Source organism: Brienomyrus brachyistius, chromosome 21 (assembly GCF_023856365.1).
Source record: "Brienomyrus brachyistius isolate T26 chromosome 21, BBRACH_0.4, whole genome shotgun sequence".
Lineage (NCBI taxonomy): Eukaryota > Metazoa > Chordata > Actinopteri > Osteoglossiformes > Mormyridae > Brienomyrus > Brienomyrus brachyistius.
This window is the reverse complement of record NC_064553.1, coordinates 3,859,357-3,880,245: the sequence shown is the minus strand read 5'-3', so window position 1 is coordinate 3,880,245 and position 20,889 is coordinate 3,859,357. Positions and strand designations below refer to the sequence as shown.

The following is a 20,889-nucleotide window of genomic DNA, read 5'->3' as shown; positions in this document are numbered from 1 at the left end:
CATCTGGGTCCTCGCAGCCCAAGTCCATCCATCCATCCATTTTCCACACCCGCTTGTCCGATGCAGGTTCATGGGGGGTTGGAGCCTGTCCCAGAGGCTAGAGGCGCGAGGCAGACAACAACCCAGGATGGGGCACCAACCCATCGCTAGGCTGCAGCCTACGTCCGATTTCACAAAACGGCAAATCGACTGCTGGCGGTGAGACAACTTTACTGTCTGGCCAATTTCTGCAGCAATATTGGTTCAGTTTGGGGTAATATTGAGGCTTATCAGCTGTGTTGCCTAATTCTGTCTCTCTAATCTAAATTTGTCCACTGGCAGCAGTTCTGGAATATTCCTTTCTAGATTAATAATATTCATATTTATGTGTTTTGAATTTTAGCATATTCTCATTCTCTGTGGCCTGGAGTTCACATTTATATAATCATTTAACTTTGCTGCCGATCCGGTTCTTCATTAAGCATCATCAATGTTTCTGGGTCTCTGGTGTGATTTTGCCGTCCGGTTCCTGACGAGTGCTTTCCGCCTCGTTCAGTTGGACAGTTTGCCTTGTAAATGGCAACACAAATGTTAGCACAACACCGTCCTCCAACATTGTTCATTTCAAACGATTACATCTGTTCTTTTCAATATTTGCTTGCTTTATTAGTTTGTATTATAAAGCATACAGGTGCACATTTAGTTTACACAGCGAGGTACTTCTCAGAAATCCACGATAAGTGTCTCTCTAAAAGCGATAGACAGCAGGGCCCTGGAATCCCCAACAGTCCAATCAGAACCAGGAGACCCCAAATGTTACAGCATCCTTCAGTACCTCAGTTACAGGAAATCAGAGGTCCTTACTTAAGGAAATCTGACCAAAAACACATAAATATTTGAGCTTCATAAATATGATTTACCACAGGAACCTGTAAACACATCTTTACAATATTTATAAGAAAATATTTACAGTACAGATTTATATGTACAACATGCAGAACAGAGTCAATGTGACTCAGTAATTCTGTGATTCATATGAATGATTTAACATTCTCTCCATTCTGTGTTACCATCGTGCTACGCTGAAATACAGGGCTAGGTTAAAATCCCAAGCAAATTTAGAAAGCTGACAGACATCTCAGTGTACACAGTAAGAAATCCTTGGGCCATCTTCAGCCCAAACCTGAAGCGGTTTGACTCTATTGTTGTGGTTCCACGTCATAAACACGGCAATTTGTCTCTCTTTTCTGAATCTTACACAAGTGTCTAACAAGGGACTGTAATATTGAATATTGTCTCTGCTTTGGTTTGCTGATTGGGATTCTGAACAGCATAAGCGCCAAACCATTTGCTGGGACCTTTCTTTTGGATAACTGCGGCTTTTCTGGAAACTTGCCGGCTGCTTACGAAAAATGCGACTTTTTCTTGGGGGTCTGTCACGACGAATAAGCAGCCCCCGCCAGACTGAGCACGTGTGCTTCACCGCTCTTGCAGTTCAGCCATATGGGTGTTGGGCCTTCAATGGCTTGGTCTCTGAAGAGGGCTGCTGTCCTGTGGCACAGAATGGATTGAGATCTTGGTTGTCCTGATGGAGTAGGAGCTCCCTCTACTGGGCTTCCAGTGCATGCCTCGTCTTCGCTCTGTTCGACCCCTAGCCCTCCCGTGGATGTATTTCCCATTTAGGTTCGCGTCTCCGCAGGCATTGAACCACCATCCACCTGCAAGGGCAGCATAGGATTGTTACAGTGTTTACCTGCCTAATTTGGTAATAGTTATGACAGTAAAACGGTCATAACTGTGTTAGTTATGTTTATCAGTTATGGCCCTGTAGTCGTGTGAATGGGAGTGATAGGCTCCGGGCCACTCACGACCCCAGTGGGGATGATGACGGATGGATGGATGGATGGATGGATGCCAGTTAATTGTGGTGGTGTCTTTAAAACTGAAAATTTTCATTACACATAGAATTTTTGGATTTGTGTTTTTGTAATGACATATTCATCCATCCATCCATTTTCCAAACCGCTCATCCTATTGGGTCGCGGGGGGTCCGGAGCCTATCCCGGAAGCAATGGGCACGAGGCTGGGAACAACCCAGGATGGGGGGCCAGCCCATCGCAGGGTACACTCACACACCATTCACTCTCACATGCATTCCTACGGGCAATTTAGCAAGTCCAATTAGCCTCAGCATGTTTTTGGACCGTGGGGGGAAACCGGAGTACCTGGAGGAAACCCCACGACGACATGGGGAGAACATGCAAACTCCACACACATGTGACCCAGGCGGAGATTCGAACCCAGGTCCCAGAGGTGTGAGGCAACAGTGCTAACCACTGCACCACCATGCCGCCCCCGTAATGACCTATTTAATAAGTTTAATTTGTGCCAGTTGAAAATGTCATTTAAAAGTGCTGTGTTCCCAAACAGCACACAGTGCTTTGCTGTCCTTTGCTGTACTGGACTGTGCTTTGCTGGGCATTGCCGTGCTTAGCTGTGCATTTAAAAGTACTGTGCTCCCAAACAGCACACTGTGCATTGCTGTACTTTGCTGTACTGTGAATTACTGTGCTTAGCTGTGCATTTAAAAGTACTGTGCTCCCAAACAGCACACTGTGCTTTGCTGTCCTTTGCTGTACTGGACTGTGCTTTGCTGGGCATTGCTGTGCTTAGCTGTGCTTAGCTGTGCATTTAAAAGTACTGTGCTCCCAAACAGCACACTGTGCATTGCTGTACTTTGCTGTACTGTACTGTGCTTTGCTGGACATTGCTGTGCATTTAAAAGTACTGTGCTCCCAAACAGCACACAGTGCTTTGCTGTACTGTGCATTACTGTGCTTAGCTGTGCATTGCCGGGACCCCGCAGGGGCCGCTACCTGTGTAGCTGTGAGCACAGTTGGCCTCAGCGTCGTTGTCGTTGTCTCTGTCCTTTGTGGTGAAGCCCATTCCGGTCTGGTTGCCCAGGGCATCTTCCAGGCTGCCGCCCAGGGGTCTCAGGTGGACGACGTAGTGCAAGGCCGGCCCCTCCAGGCTGAAGCGGTAGTCAGCCGAGCGCCTGCCCTGTTTCCAGTCCTCCAGCTCGATGCGCAGGATGTAGTCACCTTGGAGGGCTATGGAGTGGATCTTCCGCAGGCCCAGCCAGAACTCTCCTGCAAAGCGTTAATGGTAGAATGGGACATCACACACATGTCAGTGGTGAGAGAACATCCCAGTGCATCAGGCTCACTGGCACAAGGACAGCCCCCTGACTCAGTGGTTTGCTCTTCTCGGGTTACTGGTGTCTCTTCAGGCCTTCTCTGAACGGTGACTCCCTCTCTCTCCATCCCCCCCCCGTTACGTCCACCACGCCCCCGTCTGACACGCCGTCACGTTTCCCTCAGCAAAGTTGCCCATGTTTGCTGTTGTTTTTTCTCTTTTTTTACTTGCTGAAAGGTCTTTTCCGGAACTTTCTGCCCCAGTAAACTGGAATCAGCGTCTACGGTGACCTGTTCCTGGGTCACATGGTTTTTGGTCACCCCACCCCGGCCAGAAACACTCGCACCTCCATCCCCAGTCACCATCATTTCTGAGTGTCATGTTGTTCCTGAGTCACTCATTAACAATCACTGTTTGCCTCACATGCAATATTGGTTTGGTTTTGCATTATTAGATAAAAAAACAGTCACTGGTTCCCATTAGGGATCTTTCAGGCCTGCCTGGGAGGCTGTGTCACTCTGCCCTTTGGCTGCCTTCCCTCGCTCTGTAATCCTCTGTCACTACAGCAGAACATCACTCTGTTGTCGCCTCACATATGCTTTTGCCAAAGGATCAAAGACAGCCAGCGTTCCTGGAGCAGTTGTGTTTACGGGCCTTGCTCAGGGGCACAACACTGACACCTGCCAGCAATGGGTTTAGAACTGGTAACCTTCTGGTTACAGACCAGTGAGCCGCACACCATCGCAGTGAGTTTTGGTGGAATCACAGCAAATAGGAGTGTTTAACATTTTATGGTCTTTAACTCAAGACAGTGAGCTTCTGATCTTACACAATTTCTCAATGGCTGCAAAGACAAAAGGCTGATATTTCCTGATTTATTTTGGCATCTTAGTCGTTTCCTATTGGCTGCAGCAGAAGACACAGATAAGGTTAATCTATGGAACTGAATGTATGTATGGGCAGGTTCGCTGTGCCTTGGGCTCCATTTTAAAATGTACTTTGGGGCCCCTATAGTGTAGTGACTGTTTCTGGCCAACAGGGGGCCCCCCACACCTCAGGGGTCCTGCACAAATGCACGGCCTGAGTGTTGGCAACCACATCCACAGTGTTTACTGGCTAGTCCTGTTTCTTCACTTACGCTCAAGGTTCCCAAATCCGTTTTCGTACTTCTCCCACGTCTGGTCGAATTCCACTGACCCATCCTGCCTCCGCTGGATGACTGTAGACCCTCCGTCTGCGAATGAGAGACATTTGATTGGCTGACTGAAACCCACTGGGACCACCAGTCATTGATGAATAAGCCTGATCCTGGTGTCGCTCCAGTAACCTTTTGTTTGTTGTTTAAAAATTTTACACGTATAACTTTAAAATTAAATTCTTCGGAGTACCAGCTGCCATTGTCACTTGTATGTTTTATGGTTTGTAAGTAGTTCTAACTTTGGTTTAAACATTTATTTGAGTGTTTTTTTTCGTATGGTCTTCAGGACAGATTACAGAACAATCTGGACATTCGTATGTCTCACCTGCGGTCATGTCACAGTAGACGCTGAAAGGCTCGGACTGGTTTGGCTTGATGAGATACACTCCACTATTCCTCTGCCCTTTGTCGAACACGTCTTGGCAGTCTGAGGGAAGGTCTACAGTTTGGATAGACAGTCAGGCACATTTCCAGTGCGATGGCAGTGATTTAACTTGGTGCACAAATTTTTGATTCCCTTACCGTTTAAATCAAACCTCCCGGTAGCTGAAGCATTCAGCCGATTCCCTACAAGAGGCTCCTGGTTAAATCTGGCGGCTTCCATTGCAGTCGCTTGCAAAGTGCCCTCAGTTAGCTGAAAGTGGAAGAGACCGTACTAAGCCAACAGCTTTGCATTGATTTGCACTCATGCACTGTACACTAGCTGGGAGAAAGAAGTCTGTCATATCCCTCATTCACATAAATGAGTAATGCTTTCTCGACGCCTCAGTGTTATGGTCAGTGTCTGTACTCTGCTACGGGCTGCCAGTGCATTGCTGGTACGGTACCTTCTCTTCCATGATCTTTATTTTGATCTTCTGCTCGCTGAGCTGCTCGTGTTGCTCCTTCACTGCCTTCAGCAGGTCTGAGATGCACTTTTCCTGGGCATCGATTACGTCCTGTGGAACCCAACGAAGCACGGAGTCCATGGTCAACACAACGCGAGCGACTAATGCTTCACACCCTCCATGCACACGTGTAGAAGTGCGTTTTTAGTACGTATGACTCAATAATCATTGTATACAAACATCGATTCAAACTAATAAAGCTAAAAAGATGCTTTAGTAAAGTTAAGCCGCAATCCCCACCTTGAGTGCAGAGATCTCATCCATCTGGTCTGCTGGGAGGGGCTCATGGATTAAGACACTGAGCTTTCCCTCCAGTTCCACCACCTTCTGCTGAAGCTGACTACGGTTCTCCAGGATGTTGTTCATCTTTGCGTGGATCTCCTGTGACAGGTTTATGACCTTCTCATTGCTGGCCTTTAGGATGCTGGTGGTCTTCATCAAGTGCTCCTCTTCCTCTTTGATTTCGCTGGTGATGGTTGACAGCTGGTAGAAGGACTTGTCGAAAATGCTGATCTTTTGGAAGATGTCTGTGATCTGGCTCTTGGTCTTGTGCACGAACTCCCGGAGGCTGTGTCCGAGCTGGAGCAGGCCGTTGGCCACTAGGCGCACGTCCTCCAGCATGGCGAAGCGGGACCTGGTCTCCATCAGGTGCTCCACTCTTTCGCTTTGACCGGGGAATGCACTGCTCAGAGCGACAAAAACCGCGAAGAAAACCAGCCTCGTGTCCAAGTGAATCGTTACCATGATGGTAATGAATAGCTATAACCTCTGTCTTGCTTTGTGGGAAGAATCTCAGACCCTCGGGAGGCTGGGCTTTATATAGCAGCTAGTGGTTAAGCATTAACTGGGTCGGGCAGATTTGAACAAGCACATTCACCTGAGGTTATTCCACGAGGATCCAGCGGGCAAATGGATCACAAAAGTAAACGCAGCGAAGCCTCCATTTAAGCCGTCTTAATTCAGCAAAGGTCAAAGATTGTTCTAAAATCGGCATCAACTTATTAAATAGAGAAAAACATGTAACTCTCTTCCATATTCATGGATAATTTACCACATCAAAATTGTTCTTTATTCGCTATGTTATTTTTAAAAGCAAACGAGCCAGAATATCCACTTTTTTGTGGTATTTTTCTGTGCTCATCTAGGCTATTATGTGAATCTGATTATAGTTTGTTTGATAGTTTGTTTGATGGTTTGTTTGATAGTTCCATCTTTTTTTCTTTATGGTATGTTCTGCATTGTTTTTGGCATTTACAGAATGTGCCAGAATTAAATGTACCAAATATATTGTGCAGCAGTTTCGACTTCACTTTATCGCATTAGTTGTCCCGTAAACATGCTCTGCAGAAGATGCCAGGATGCTGGGAGGGGATATTTGTTCTGGTTCTGCTTTGCTCCGGGCGCCGTAACCTGAAAACATGGCCAGTGGCAAACAGGCAGCATCTCAGCACTGCGCCAGCTGAGCAGTGCTCAGGCTACATGCTGCCTGGTTCTTAGAATGACATTAGAATGTTATTACTGTGTCCAGTTCAGTCTCCCACCACTACTTTGTTCTCTACAGAAGAGTAATTAGCACACAGGGCTTAGCCACCTACCATTTCAGTTAGAATTACTTTTAGGATTTGAGCTGGGGTTGGGATTGCCATTAGGGTTTAGGTTAGGATTAGGCTTAGATTTAGGGTTGCCATTATAGTGGAAGCTAGGCTTAAGGTTGACTTTGGGGCTAAGTTTAAGGTAGGTTTACGTTTATGTTTTGAAAAGGTGTTGGTGTGGCCAGCAGGGGGAGCCCATCCAGTGGTCTGTGTGAATCCCAGTACAGTGTCGGGGACACTGTGCTGTAAAAATGGTGCCGTCCTTCAGATGAGACTTAAAACTGAGATGCTGACTGTCTGGGGTCATAAAAGATCCCTGGGCATCTTTCGGAAGAGTAGGAGTGATACCCTGATACCCTGGCTAACATAGCCCACTGTGGCCCTTTCAGATCTGGCCTCCTAATCATCCCCTGTATCTATTCTCTCCTGCCCCTTCACCACCTTAGCTACTGTGTGGTGACCTTACTGGTGCAGAATGGCTGCTATCGCTTCATCCAGGTGGGGGCTGCACAGTGGTGCTGGTGGCAGTGGCTCCCCATTGGTTCTGTGAAGCGCTTTGGGTGTCTTGAAAAGCGATATATAAGCATGATATTCATTCATTCATTGCCTTTTGAGTTGGGCCTTGGGCTCAGCTTTCCATTCAGCTTGACATCAGGGTCAGGCTTAAGCTTGGCTTTCAGATGCGGCTACTTCACGTGAACTCGGACAGTGAAGAGCCGTTGGCTCGAGGAGTGAATTCCATCGAACAGCAAAGGTGGCAGCAATTGGCCACTTGAAGCCAAATGGCTTTTCCTCTGTAGGGAGCCAGCAGTACAGGGGTGAGTATGATCCAGATGGCGGACAGGTCTTAATGGGAACGAGGTCAACGCTTTCCCAGTTACTCACCCACTAACTGCTGCGACCGACTGCTTTACATAATCGACACTGTCGCTGGAATCCATATGATGAAATATCCACCGGAGGAGGCCTGTCATGCAGCGGATGCGCACCTTCTGGAGAAGGCCTGGTTAAATGTTAATTCGCTCGCAGCAGTTTTGGCCGAGACTCGGCGTGTAGAAACAGCAAACACTCCATTCGTCCTCGTGTTTGCTCAGTGGCATCGCCTGCCTTCCACCTTCCAGTGGGGTAGGAGAATTTTCGTGATGGGGGGGGGGGGGGGGGATTTTGTAATGGAGCTTCAGTTGCACTGTGACTTCGGAGGTCGTTTAAAATAAAGGTTTTGCGCAACTTGGTCTAGGGAGGAGAAATCTGATGATGTTTAGTCGACCAATGAGGTTTGAGAGAGCGGCAGAGAGGGCAGTTGATTATTGGTTGCTGAGCTCTGGCAGGGAGGCGTTCAGTACTTAGCAGATGGCTGTTAGCAACATGCTACCTAATAGAGAAGCAAGGGTTAGCTTGGGACGGCTCATCTCCACAGCGAGGCCGACGTGAGAAGGTCACAGGACTTTTGCACTTGTGGAGGTTTAATGTCCTGTGAGGGGAGCAGGGGGTAACTCTCTCGTCTTGACAGTCGGCCAGTAGCTCAAGGTGCACTGCACGGTAAAAGCCCTTCACCCTAGCAGGCGGCAAGCAAAGTCAAACAATTTCACATACAACAACTTGGCAGGGGTTCAGCCTGCGGAAGTGCACGCAGACACCATTGTCACACGCAGACACCATTGTCGCACGCAGACACCATTGTCGCACGCAGACACCATTGTCACACGCAGACACCATTGTCACACGCAGACACCATGGTCGCACGCAGACACCATTGTCGCACGCAGACACCATTGTCACACGCAGACACCATTGTCACACGCAGACACCATTGTCACACGCAGACAGTGTTGCCCAGGTTAGTATCTCCTGAGACACAGAGTCACGACCCCTATAGGGACTGTGGTGGGTTATCCAAGGCATCATAGAAGGCTTTGTAAATTTTCAGTGACAAGCACAGGAAATAACACGATCTAGATGTTTAGAGTGTGAAATTAAAAATAAGAAACTCCTGCTGTTTATTAAAAATAACTCGCGTCTTACACATGCAAGGGTGGTGTTCTGAGATCCTGAAAAGGACAACTGATGTTTGGATGGACCATCTCGCGTCTGTTTTCTGCCCGTATGCGTTTCTGCAGGCTTTCTGTTCACCGTGGTTTTCCTCTAGTTACCGTAAAACGCAAATCACCAAAACTCAGAAAACCGATAGCGAAGCAGGCTCACTTAACCAAGAAAAGATGGGCCTTTTTTCCCTCAAATTTAACAGCTTTGTATTTCACTGGGGAAAAGTCCAGAAAATAGCCCCTAACAGTCAATTGGCTTTGCTTTTCAGAAGGCACTGTGTGGGACGTGCGGGACGTGTCGGTCCTGGGACTGCCTCAGCACGCACCGTTTTCGCCGCTCCCAGCCCACAAAGGTAACAAAACCCTCTGTTATTTGTGGATTTTACCTCACAAACAGGCGGCGCGGGTTTGCACATTAGATCCTGACATCCTTGAACCGTCTGTCTGCTCCTGAACAAATGCAGCTCCAGCTAATGGATCTGCTACAGTGTTTTCCTGCCAGGCGCATGATTTAGTAACAAATGTTTGCTGGCTCCTTGACATAAATGACAAAGTTTGTTAAATAGATGTAATCCCAGGGTAGTTGCCTGGTTTGCACTATTTCTACAGCACTGCTTATGAATTCTTTCCATAATTACATGATGATTAAATAATAAGTATATGACTCTTGTAATTATTGTCAGATTGACACCGGATTGGGTGACTTACTAAACACGTAATTTTATCAATAAACAATTAAGCACTGATGTAGTATGAGAAACACAAACCATGTGTCGCTATTTGTTCTGCGTTTATTTTTGCTTTACTGGGCGTCTTTATATTCCCAGGTCTATATGCACGTCTTTGCTATGCAGGATGCCAGAGAGCCACCAAGGCCATTCACCAAGGCCATTCACCATGGCCATTCACCAAGACCATTCACCAAGACCATTCACCAAGGCCATTCACCAAGACCATTCACCAAGGCCATTCACCAAGACCATTCACCAAGGCCATTCACCAAGGCCATTCACCGCAAAGCTAAACGTCGAACGACTCCTCGAATGATTTTCGCCTAGAGCCTGGTTCCCTGCAGCCCCGGGGCCTGCGATCAGCAGTGGGTGACCCACATTACACAGTGTGGGTCACATGTTCAGCTCGTCTGCCATGGCTTTTACTGGTTTTGAGGGAAATTAGGCGTCGGTTTTACGCCTGACCAGTGCAAAGAGGCCCAGTCCGGCTGATGACTGAGAGCACAGCTCACCGGAGTGGGCTGGGGGGGTCCTGCATTCCCTCACTTCAGGATCCTGTCTCCATTTAGTCATCTCAGGCTCTGCTGAAGTATCGCACAGCAGATAACCTTTGTCCTCACTCTGATGCAGACAGGAAGTGGACGGCTTAAAAAAAACCGCCATCGAGTTTCTCTCGAGCGGGAAGTTCCCCCTCCTCGACGTTCCATCCATTAAAACGTATAATTTAATGAGTAGATGTATATCACACGCAGATCAGGCACAGTACCGAGCAAAAAATAAATCAATTGAATTACAGCATGTGACTCTCGTGCAACTGGAATACAAACATGCAGGCAAGATTAATTTAGTAGATTAATCTTCTTCTGTTATGGTTGCATATTATATAATTGTGTTAAAACTACAGACATAGAAACCTCCTAATATTCATATTCAATATTAATTTCAGAATAACAAGCGAGCACCGTGAGTGTACCATGCACATGCTGGAAATAGACGGCTGTGCGCATAAAACGTGAAATTAATTAAAAACATCCAGAGTTACTCAAAGTCCTGGATTAAGACCCTGAAAAAGTGCTTTGAGTGTATTTCTGCAAGCTTGTCAGGCGCGATTAATATCCTTCATTTTGTACGCTATCAGCGCTCTGTACATTCTTTATTTAATCCTCCTGCACTCCTATAAATGATAATGAACTCAGCTGGCTGGTCCTTTTCCCACAGTCTTAACTTCCTTTTCTTCTTATGTGCATTTATCTCCAGTATCTGGAAAGATTTGGTTGAATAAATAAAGTGTAAAAAATGTTGAACTATCTTATCTCCTTGTAATGTTCCTAATTTTAAGCTCTCACCCACCCGCCCCCGGCCCTCTCCCATGGTGAGCATGTGCCCCTATTCATCGTGATTCTTGACCCGTACCGCCTCTCTCGCTGTAGCCCGAAGAGCGGAGTCTGATATCGCCCCCTACAGGCTCCCCTCGAGTCACGCAGCTGACTCTACGTAAGTGACCTCAAATCTGCACGGACCTGAATATCTTTGCTCAGCTGAATTATGTAGCGTTTTTCCAGCTTTCTGGGTGATACGTCAATTTTTTTCAGTGATTTGTATTTCATAGAACAGTTCAGATAAAACTGTTAATACATTGTGTTATTAATTATCAAAGTCCATACATTAAATTTTTTTAAAATATCTAAAATTTACAGGTTAAACATTAAATCAAGAGATTGGTACTACAGTAAGCTTCTAACCATGAGTTTGCAATCCTTATTTTTATAGTCAGTTACTAATAAAGGTAGCTTCTGCTCTTAGTCTCCGGGTAAAGGCCCCAGTGCAAAGATCCACAAACCATTTACCTTTACATGTACTGAAGACCCCCCCCCCATTACTTAATGTCCAGTTAGCCCTATGGTGAGCATTGGCTGTTAATGAAACACCGGCCTCCTCCTGAACTGGAGTCTCCACTGCAAAACCCAGAATGAGACACGATTTACTTATGAGAAATTCTATAGCACTCAGTTATGTAACAGCCGGCACAATATCAAAGTCCTCTGACCTATAGTTTGGGTAGATTTTATTGATCTGCGTTTCATTTACACACTGGGACATTTTGTACACGTCCTCTTTCTTTACTTCACTCTTTACAGTTTGGTGCTGAATTACAATGTGTTTTTTAATCTAAAAGATGGAATTTAAACGCAGCTGGCGTCCCACTCTGAGTGATTCCCTGCCTTGCACCTGCAGCAGATTGGCTCTGGACCCCTCCGCGACCCAGCGTAGGACAATCGGGTATAAAAAATTGGATGGATTTTGGTGTGGTGTGTCTCAGTGGGTTGGACCTCTATGCCTTTGATCGGAAGGTTGCCTGTTCAAGTCCCGTGCTCGGCAAAACACCCGCTTTTCCAGCAAGGCTGAAAAGTACACCGGGGGTACGGGATAGATGGCTGACCCCCTGCTCTGACCCCGAGTGTCGCTCTCACCCCTGCAGGTGTGGACATGTCTGTTTTATTTTTCTTAAGTGGAAGGTGGGGAAGACAAACACATTCCAATGTGTCTGTTCTTCTACAAATGGCAAAGCTTTGTTTCGTTTTAATTTAGAAAAAATTCTGAAAGCTGCAGAAGACTGTGGTGACGCCGTCGGGGATGTTAAGGTCTGACTGTGGCAGGTCATGTGACGCACCACCTGGCAAAAGCACGGCAAAATGGCAGGAACACGTGGCTCACGTGGGACTCATGGTGAGTCGACCCGGCTTCCACGTTTGCCAGCTTTCCTGCAGCTTCTCGGACCTCCAGTCCTCCGGCGTGCAGATGCCGTGGCGTTTGGCGTCGCGGGTCCCCATGAGTTTGGTGCCTGAGGTTGTATCAGCTGTATCTGAATTCTTACTTAAAAACTACCCGATGCAGAAAGAAAAGAAGATACTTTTCATGCGGACAGACCTTCTGCAATACTCAACTTTGGCCTACAGAGGCCACTCTTACTATGGAAATTAGTTGGATTCACCAGTCCTTAATAAATGCCCACTGAGTAGGCTTGAATCAGTATCTTTTCTCTGTAATTAAATATAACTCAAATTCAAGCTCAAGGACGAAACATTTTAATTCGGTACCTTGTGTTTATGGTGAAACGGACGTCACATTCAGGCCATTAACAAGTCGCACATTTACATTGTATTGCTATATTGCTGCCCTCAGGCGGCCCCAGTGTCGACAGACCATCGATGTGATGGGGTGATGGGCTCAGGGATTCCCGTGTGAGTCTCAGTCTCCTGTAAGTGATAAACCCGTCCAGGAGCCACTAATCGCATCTAGAAGAACTTTCCCGGGTCACGATTGTTTGTCCGAAGTTCCTAAAAACCGCAGGAGTGTTTCCTCAGGCTGACTGGTCGACGGCGCCATCCGTGCTCTGATTGGTCCGGCCCCAGATCACATGCCGATTAGCTCAGGAGGCTTTTCCCATGATTCTTTGGGGAGCTGGGAGTCAGCCTGGTAGGAGCTCAGAGGGCATCTCCTCATCTGCGTGGCTCATTTTCCACTGTTTGTTTACACTGTCATATGCGTCCCGAGATGCATGTAATAACATTTACTTTTCCTATTTTAAGTGGTCATAGCCCCACAATCGTCAAGATAAACCGGAATAACAAACGACTCCTTCACTTGTTCTCCTTCTCCATGGCATTTCCTCGCTGCCGGCTTCCCCGCGTGCGGATTCATCCTCGTGTGGGCAGACGCCTGCGACCTGCGGTCCCTTTTCCTCTGATGACGGATCGCGTTGCACCTCTGACATCTGCTGTTATACGTGCCGAGGAAAACACACGAAACCATGTCCCACCGCAGCGGGTTATTAAGTCGCCCCTGTTCATCTCCCCTGCCTGCTCACGAGTGCCGCAGCTTGTGGTGGGGGGAGGGGGGGCAGTGTGTGCCTTGCTCCGCTGAAACACCCACCCTTGGGGTGGGCACCCCCCCCCCCCCCAGGAAAAGGGGGCGTGTCCACAGCACTGATCACGCAGCGCAGCTCGCGGTCTTAAGTGCCGCCCCGTGCAGGCATTCCTGCATCCCGCTCGCAGATGCTATCTCCAGCCAGAGGGAGGGAGAAAGAGAGAGGGAGGGAGAGAGGGAACCTGAGCTGAAAGAGAGTCCGTTTTACCCAGAAAGACTCACTTGGGACGCGAACACACCACACCGGCGACGCCTGAAGGTAAGCAATGATGGACGACTCCGCTGTAGGATTAGAGCGGTTGCTGGAGGATAGGTGGTGTCTCTAAGGTCCGGCGTGAGGGAACAGGAGTGGTCTCCTTGACAGCAGATGGAGGTTCACCTGCCGATTTACAGCCTGTGGGCACGTGGTTCAGGCATCCTGTGACCACGGACTGCAGGTCCACTTCTGGGAGACTGTTCTCAGCAGAAGGTTGCAGATGCTGCAGTTCTGGGTGTGTTTATCACTCGTTCTTCAGTTTTGCTGGAAAGGGTCAGGGATCACCTTGTGGGATCGTGATGATCTTGATGGGGGGGTGTTTCTGGTGACCTCTTCTTCCTGCGTTTAATTTCCTCTCGGGGGCCGGTGGTGGTGGGGGGGGGACAGTGGTGGGGTCCCGGGGCAGTGTGTGGATTATTTGGCATTCCAGTCACATGCTTATAGAGCTCAGGTGGGTCTGTCTTAAAGGGGACAGAGAGGCAAACGCATGTTCAACCCATGTTGTACTTTGCTGAGACACGCGTGTCATTCTACGGTAGGGATTTGGGCTTGGTCGTTCTTTAGAATCTCTCAGCCTTCTCACCTGTAACACAGGACGCACAGGACGGTCTAAACATGAACGGCAGCCTCACCAGCAACTTCCTAACCGTACACAGGCACTTCGATATTCCTGTCTGTTTAAGGACACTAAACAGGCCACAACAAAACTCTTTTAGGTTTTTAAGCAGGTGATGTTATGGAAGTTTGGTCAAGTTACGCTGAACCAGTTTAGAGGTCTGATGTGAGCTGTGGAAGCTATCGAGTTAATACTTAAAGTATGTATGTGAAAATTGTACCAAATTCTGACGAATGTCATTCCTGCTTCACAGAACAGACGCAAGTCACATGAATATCCTCCATTAACATGGTTACTTTTTTTTTTGCATGTTACAGGCTGAAAGAATGCGTTATAACTTCAGGCTTGATCAGTGAGATGAATAAAAACAAACAGCGACAGCTCTCAGATAATATCTGTCAGGCTGTTCAAATCCCGCACGTGTGTTTAGTCTCGAGAGCGACGCTTGGCATAGTTACCGTTCGGGAGATAAACGGCACGCGCTCCACAGATTGCGACGTGCTGCGCTGTTGCGCCGATGTTGCATTGTACTGCGGTAGCCGTCCAGCTGCAGTGGTGTGGGGGGGGGGGCTTGGGGGTGTGGCACATTTTCGCTTATATGGTACGGAGGCCGAGCGATTGTCCCGCTGCCAGTTTTCCAGGGAAGACCGACGTGACGTGCAGGTCCTTTGTTCTCTCTGTGAGCATGTACTGCAGGAACCAAGCAAGACAATGGAGGAGGTTAAGTGGGGTCTTTCGATTTCGTCCTTCGCGCGGAGGAGCCGGAAAAAAACAAAGGCTTTTCTTTCCCATACGTAAAGAGACAGACCGGGGGTACGGGACCGCTAGGCTCTATGAAGCCAGCTCTGAGAGAAACAAGAATGGAGTCAGTTTCTCTAAAACAAAGCTGCTCCTGTCTAGAATCCATGTTAGGACAACAAACACATGATTGCGCCATTGGTAGGTCAGGGAGCAAGAAGCTAACAGCACAAGTACAGTACAGATTGTGCCGGGGAGCCTCCAGAAAGGGCCTTTGTTCGTATGCTTCTGCCCCGAGCGACGCGCGTGCCGATTTCAGCCCGCACCACGTGCCCTCGCTCACGTCCTCTTCTCAGTCTTCACACTCGTAGGCCGAGAAACCTCAAGCAAGAGTTGACTGCAAGAATCTGCACCGATTCACACAGGGTTATGGAGCAGATTTAACGATATAGTCGCCAAAAATCCTCCAATGAATAAATCTTGGTCAAGTTTGGGGAATGTTCATCCAAAGTATGTTTATCCAAAAAGTCAGAGTTGTCTGTAATGAAGCGTAAACTACTGTTGTTTGTACGGCCTCTCCAGTTACCCCTTTTGCATCAACAGTACCCAAAGTGATTTTGCTGGAATCCCAGAACTTTCCGAAGGGGGTTTCAACAAGCCCACAAGCATGGCTGCAACGCAAACGGCTAAGTTACAACAACGGTCCAGCGCAGAACGACGCATAGTAGAGACCCACGTTCGTTACTCTCTTCCACATCTGCTCTATTGCCTTTAACAAACGAGTTGAAAAATGTGAGGCAGACGGAGGTTTTGTTCAGGCAGACCGGGCATGCCATGGGTCCTGTGTGAGGTGTGAGGCCCCGGCGTGTGGACGTGAAGTTTACGGAACGTTGCAGACAGATAACGCGTGACAGATAGCGTCGGGGCACATTCCAGGCTCCACGCTTGATATCACTTGACATCACATCACAATCGTGTTTCTTGATCGGGTCTTGCTGGCTTGCACGCCGCAGTTTCCAGAAGAGCCAAGTCTTCTTGGTCTGTCGCTGAGATTTAACGAGGAACAAGCTGTCTGCGGCCACCAGAGGAACTTCTCCAGGAGTGGAGTTTTAATAAACCGTTGGTGGGAAACTATCAAAGGTCAGCTCCGACTGAAACCCGAACCAGTCTGTCTGCCAGATCAGTGTCAGAATGAACATTCATTTGTGACCCCGCAATATGTTGTTGTTCTATACTACCATGGTTTCGTCTGCAGAAACTCCCACAAGTTATCTAAACATAGCTTATCGTCTGTCTGCTGGATTAAACGCATTGGCCAGTCAGAGCTTAAGAACTTTTCTTTGTTCCTACACTGAGGTCCTCTGGGGAAAGATAAATGTGAAGTAGAACTATCGTCAGTGCAGGACCTCGTCTGATGTTTTTTTGAAGACCAGGCCCCACTTTTTGTTTGCAGTTTTAACATGGAATATATTGTCGGAACTCCATATTGGCTTATCAGATCTTGTTTGCCACACGCAGACTATCCAAAGTCAACGTCCCGGCCCTGTGGTTCTGTAAGTGGGAGTGTGTGCCTGGTCAAGGGGCAGACATGATTCTTGGGGGAAGGGGGTTGTTTGAATATTGATGGTGCTTCCATACAGATGGTCTCTCGTGTTTCTCTTGGCTGGGAACATTAATATGGGCTCTTTCCCTCCACCCCTCCATTCAGCAGGCTACACGTGCTTGTCTGGTGGTTCACCACATACTCCCTGCTTAGTGTTAATGTATGGATGGGTATTTCCCAGACCTGTGCAGCCCAGCGGACACAAACCAGAATGACTCATGCAGAATAGCTTGCGGTTATTAACTCCATAATCATCTGCATCTGGATGAACCTCAAAATGTTTCCAAAACAATGATCAGCATAAATCAGCTACAGAAGTCGATGGCTTGAAGTCGATGAACGATATCACAGGCACACCTGTGGTGGAAAGGGGGCGGTGTGTGACTGTGACGGGAAGGTCGCAGGTTCAAGTCTCGTGGTCGGCAGACTGATTTTCATTGCCGTGCACTTGAGCAAGGCACTCCTAATTTGCCTTCACAAAATAGGCCGTGTGTTGCATTGGAATGAAGCATCTGCTAAATAAGTAAAATGTAAATATAGTCTGGTGGTCCTAGTGAAAGGCTCTTTGTAGAACATGTCTTCTCAAGCCTCGTAGAAAACCACTGAGAGATGCACGCATCTTGTCAATGAGATACTCTGGTCTATACTATGACATACAGGACATGGTCGCTATCTACTCTGTGGTTGATTTAGCTCCTGAAATCCACATTCATAACTAGCTTCAGTGCCCTCGGCTTCTCAAGGAAGGAACAAGTACCTCGAAACTTTAGGGCTCGTGCCAACAGTCTCTAATATGTACCCGGGAAATATGAATGTGGTTTCAGCCTTTCTCCCTGCAGTGAAGGATGTTTTAAACTATCACTAACTGGCAAATAAAAGTTCCGCAAAGAATGTAGAGACAAAAGTGAACCAGAGCAGCAGAACGGAGCCATTTCTCAGCCTATCAAGTGAAAGGATGGAACCGTGGAGTTGTGGAGAAAACCTCCAAATTCCAGCTCTTCCTGTTTGCTGAACTCCGACCCCATAACTACAAGTGGAACTCTAGGCCAACCTATAAATAGATTCGACTCTAATTTTACCAAGTTTTCATTGGATAGTTTGGCCCCGTTGTTTGTTTTTTTTTCTGGTGATGTTTCTGTTGAGATGTTTCTTGTCGCTGTTGTTTAAAGGTCCCCGTTAACAGGGGCAAGCCCATCTCCTTTCAGAGTCACCTTGGGGCCTCCTGCCCCTGTTGGTGTAGTGACTGTGTGTGGCCAACAGGGGGCCCCGCAGGTTGGAGTGGCACTAACCCTAAAAGAGACTGTCACACGTTTAATGGTCAGACAGAGGCACAGGGACGTCTAATAAGCCGAAACTCTCAAGGCCTGGAGGTGACTTTCCCGGAATGCGGCATCAAGCATTTTTATTAATGTCATTGAATTGAATTGCCAAAGATGATTTGTTTGACTCGCCCCCTATTTTGCGGCGTTTCCAGGTGCCTAAGTGCCCTGTCTGTAGCGAGAGACTCTGCCTTCTCATAACCGTGACATTTCTGAGCCATAAAGAAAGGGCCAGTATGTCTTTATAAAAAAAGGCCATTACTAACCGCTCAGCTGAGTTTATAATCAGACAGCGTCACCAAACATGCTTTCAGATTCCGTCCCCCACACGGTGAACCTGCTGCCTTAACAGCGTTTCTTAAAAACAACGGCAGGGGCGGAAGTTCTAGAATGTAGATTTTTACCGTAGTTGAACTGCAGCCCACTATCAGGGCAATTCCCATAACTACTGAAGAAGAGGTGTCCCTTGCAGATGTGATTGCAGGCATCACGACGTCGGTTTTTGTCTAGGCGTGATTTGCATGCGCTGATGCGTGGGCCCTTTAATTGAACTGGCAGAGACCCCAGCAAGGCTGTAATGACAAAACCAGACGCGTCGCCAGGCCAAGAACACAGAATCACTGGCTCAGTTTCAGCTCATTTCATTTCTTTTCTTGCTAATGACAGTGAAAAGGACACCTTGGGTTTGTTTCACGTTACTCAATTCCAGGATATAGACGTGGGGACCACTGACCCCTTACACCATGGAAAATGATTTGGGGGTTTTTTCTTACCCTGTTGAAGTAGCTGTCTTAATGGTCTCAGGCTCCACTGGGGAGAATTTCAAAGGACAGTTCCTGAGCCTGAAGATGCAGGTTGGTATCTTTGGCTGCTGTTTTACAGAGGTCCTGATTCTCACACGCACACACATGCGCTGGCGCTCTCAGAAAGGACATACTCCTCAAGACGTAGCTGGCTTGTCTTTGCTCTCTGGTGTGAGGTGTTTATTTTGGAAAAAGAATTGGCATCCTCCCCGAGTTCTATTAAACACACAGTCTGGCGTTTGTCAGGAATAAATTCGCCTCTGATTTAAAAAAAAAAGCGTTACTCGCACCTTTAGAACCTCGACCTTGACCAAAGACAGGAATTTGAATGTTTAAATCTGTGTACCCATGTTCTGGTGTCTATAGCTAATTTTGTAGAGCACAGCTACTGCTTGAATAACAGAACCGCCACTTATCTGTACATCGCAATGTTACTACAGTCGGGATATCCTCCGTTATCATACCTTTTTCACAATGGGCAGATTAGAGGTCCTCTTGCTCTTCAGTGCAGCAGAAGTGGTTCCGCCTGGTTCCATGCTTGCAATTCACCCAGACCTCTGGACGAGGGAGAATGTCATTTGAGCACAAGATATGAGACATGGTACAATTACCTTAAGAGAGGGAATATTTTGTATGGCACTCAATCGAATTAGCTACGTCCAGCCTGGATATCTTGATGACCTCAAGTCCAAAATCAATCCAAAGAAGCTTTGCCTGCACAACCACTAGGGGCAACCTTCCGCAAATCGCAAAGAATGCAGCGGGAAAAGCTAGTGCTAAGTGTGCCTCAGGCGGGAATCGATGCCTCAGTTCGGAGCCCAGCTTGTCCGGACAAGATGTAATTCCTTTACGGCTGACGGGGTTGACTCATTCGTTTTCGGGGTTAATGTATGAAGACGAAAGAACAGAAATGTAATAGATAGGAATACAGAGCCTGCAGTCATAGCGTATTCCGGTGGAGGGGGGAATGCGCAGTCGCTTATGTTTACAATAACGTAGTGAGGCTGCCTCATTATTTGCGGAGGAGCAACGCAAGAAACACTCTCTGTACCAGGGAGTTAGTGGCAGCAAAACAGGCATGGACACGCGAAAGCTCCACAGTCGAGGCACTGGGTCAGTCTGTGAAATACGGGTCTGCATTTACCCTGGTAAAGTGCGTGGGGATCTCTGAGATGACCGTCCGCCTTCCTGGGGATCGTCTGGAAGCCGGATCCTGCTCGATGCTCGTTTGCTCCGAGACTTTTGGGGTCGTCGAAGTCTATTATCACACGGCTATACAGTGGAGCTATAGTGTGCTGTGAAAGGGTCGATTCATCTCTAAATGCTCCGGCATGGCCAAATGCAGGGACACAAACCCTGACAACTCTATTAAGACAATATCTATATCTTCACAACAGAGAGAAATTTGTCTTTTGCAAGGCAGATTTTAGGATCTCTCATGCAGTTTCTATTATATTATCACCCTAAACGCGATGGTCAACATTCCCTACAATGCCCCTGTTGATGTAGTAGAATGAATGACCAGGGTTTTTTGGCTTGATTGGACTTAACCAGAAGGTCTGTTTCTAGGTTGTCACCAAGACCAAATGAAAACAAGGCAGTGTGTGTTTGGCAGTTACTATGAATAGGTTTTAAAACTGCACAGCAGGACCATGTGACCAATAGATTACGTATCACTTCTGGGTGGAAAGTGCATGTTACTCAATGCTTACACTGCAACGAGTACACAAGCTCAAATACTCCGAGCTCCACAGATTTCACTAAAAGAGAAAAGACAGAACGTCGTAAGTCACATGTTGCAGCCTAATTTAGATGAAAAATACATAATTTAAACAGCCTTCAAATACCCACCTGGCATAAAAATATGGAGTCTGTATTTATATAGTCGGAGTTTAACATTTCAAAACTTATGAAGGATTGTTGCAATACATTCTAACCACGAATAATAATCACGGATTTAAAAGTAACATCCTCTAAAAGTTTCTGCATTTGGACAGGCTGCA

General features: G+C 47.3%; 2 protein-coding genes across 7 annotated transcripts in view; one reads left to right on the top strand and one right to left on the bottom strand.

Annotated features, from left to right (window-relative positions):
- Nucleotides 1-620: 620 nt before the first annotated feature.
- Nucleotides 621-19,547, bottom strand: LOC125716452 (angiopoietin-related protein 3-like). The gene is made up of 8 exons (XM_048988747.1): nucleotides 19,351-19,547; nucleotides 5,500-6,669; nucleotides 5,200-5,310; nucleotides 4,895-5,006; nucleotides 4,698-4,811; nucleotides 4,313-4,408; nucleotides 2,856-3,128; nucleotides 621-1,697 (listed from the first exon to the last, which is right to left on the bottom strand). Exons 2-8 carry the CDS (start codon nucleotides 6,001-6,003, stop codon nucleotides 1,498-1,500), a joined length of 1,410 nt encoding a protein of 469 aa, XP_048844704.1. The 5' UTR covers nucleotides 6,004-6,669; nucleotides 19,351-19,547; the 3' UTR covers nucleotides 621-1,497.
- LOC125716444 (KN motif and ankyrin repeat domain-containing protein 4-like) overlaps nucleotides 13,656-20,889 on the top strand; it is a 21,958-nt gene continuing 14,724 nt past the window's right edge. For 3 of the 6 annotated variants that reach the window (XM_048988729.1, XM_048988731.1, XM_048988730.1), the window contains exon 1: nucleotides 13,656-13,810. The gene's annotated coding sequence lies outside the window, so the exon portion shown is untranslated. Of the gene's footprint in view, nucleotides 13,811-18,667; nucleotides 18,942-20,889 lie in introns of those variants that run through there. The other 3 variants (XM_048988733.1, XM_048988732.1, XM_048988734.1) reach the window with 2 other exon arrangements.

Coding starts and splice junctions, on each gene's coding strand:
- LOC125716452 (XM_048988747.1), bottom strand. CDS start 6,003: ATGGTAACGATTCACTTGGACACGAGGCTGGTTTTCTTCGCGGTTTTT. Junction 5,007..5,199: donor TAAAGATCATGGAAGAGAAG/GTACCGTACCAG, acceptor TTCCACTTTCAG/CTAACTGAGGGCACTTTGCA. Junction 1,698..2,855: donor CTGTGCTCACAGCTACACAG/GTAGCGGCCCCT, acceptor CTGCCCTTGCAG/GTGGATGGTGGTTCAATGCC.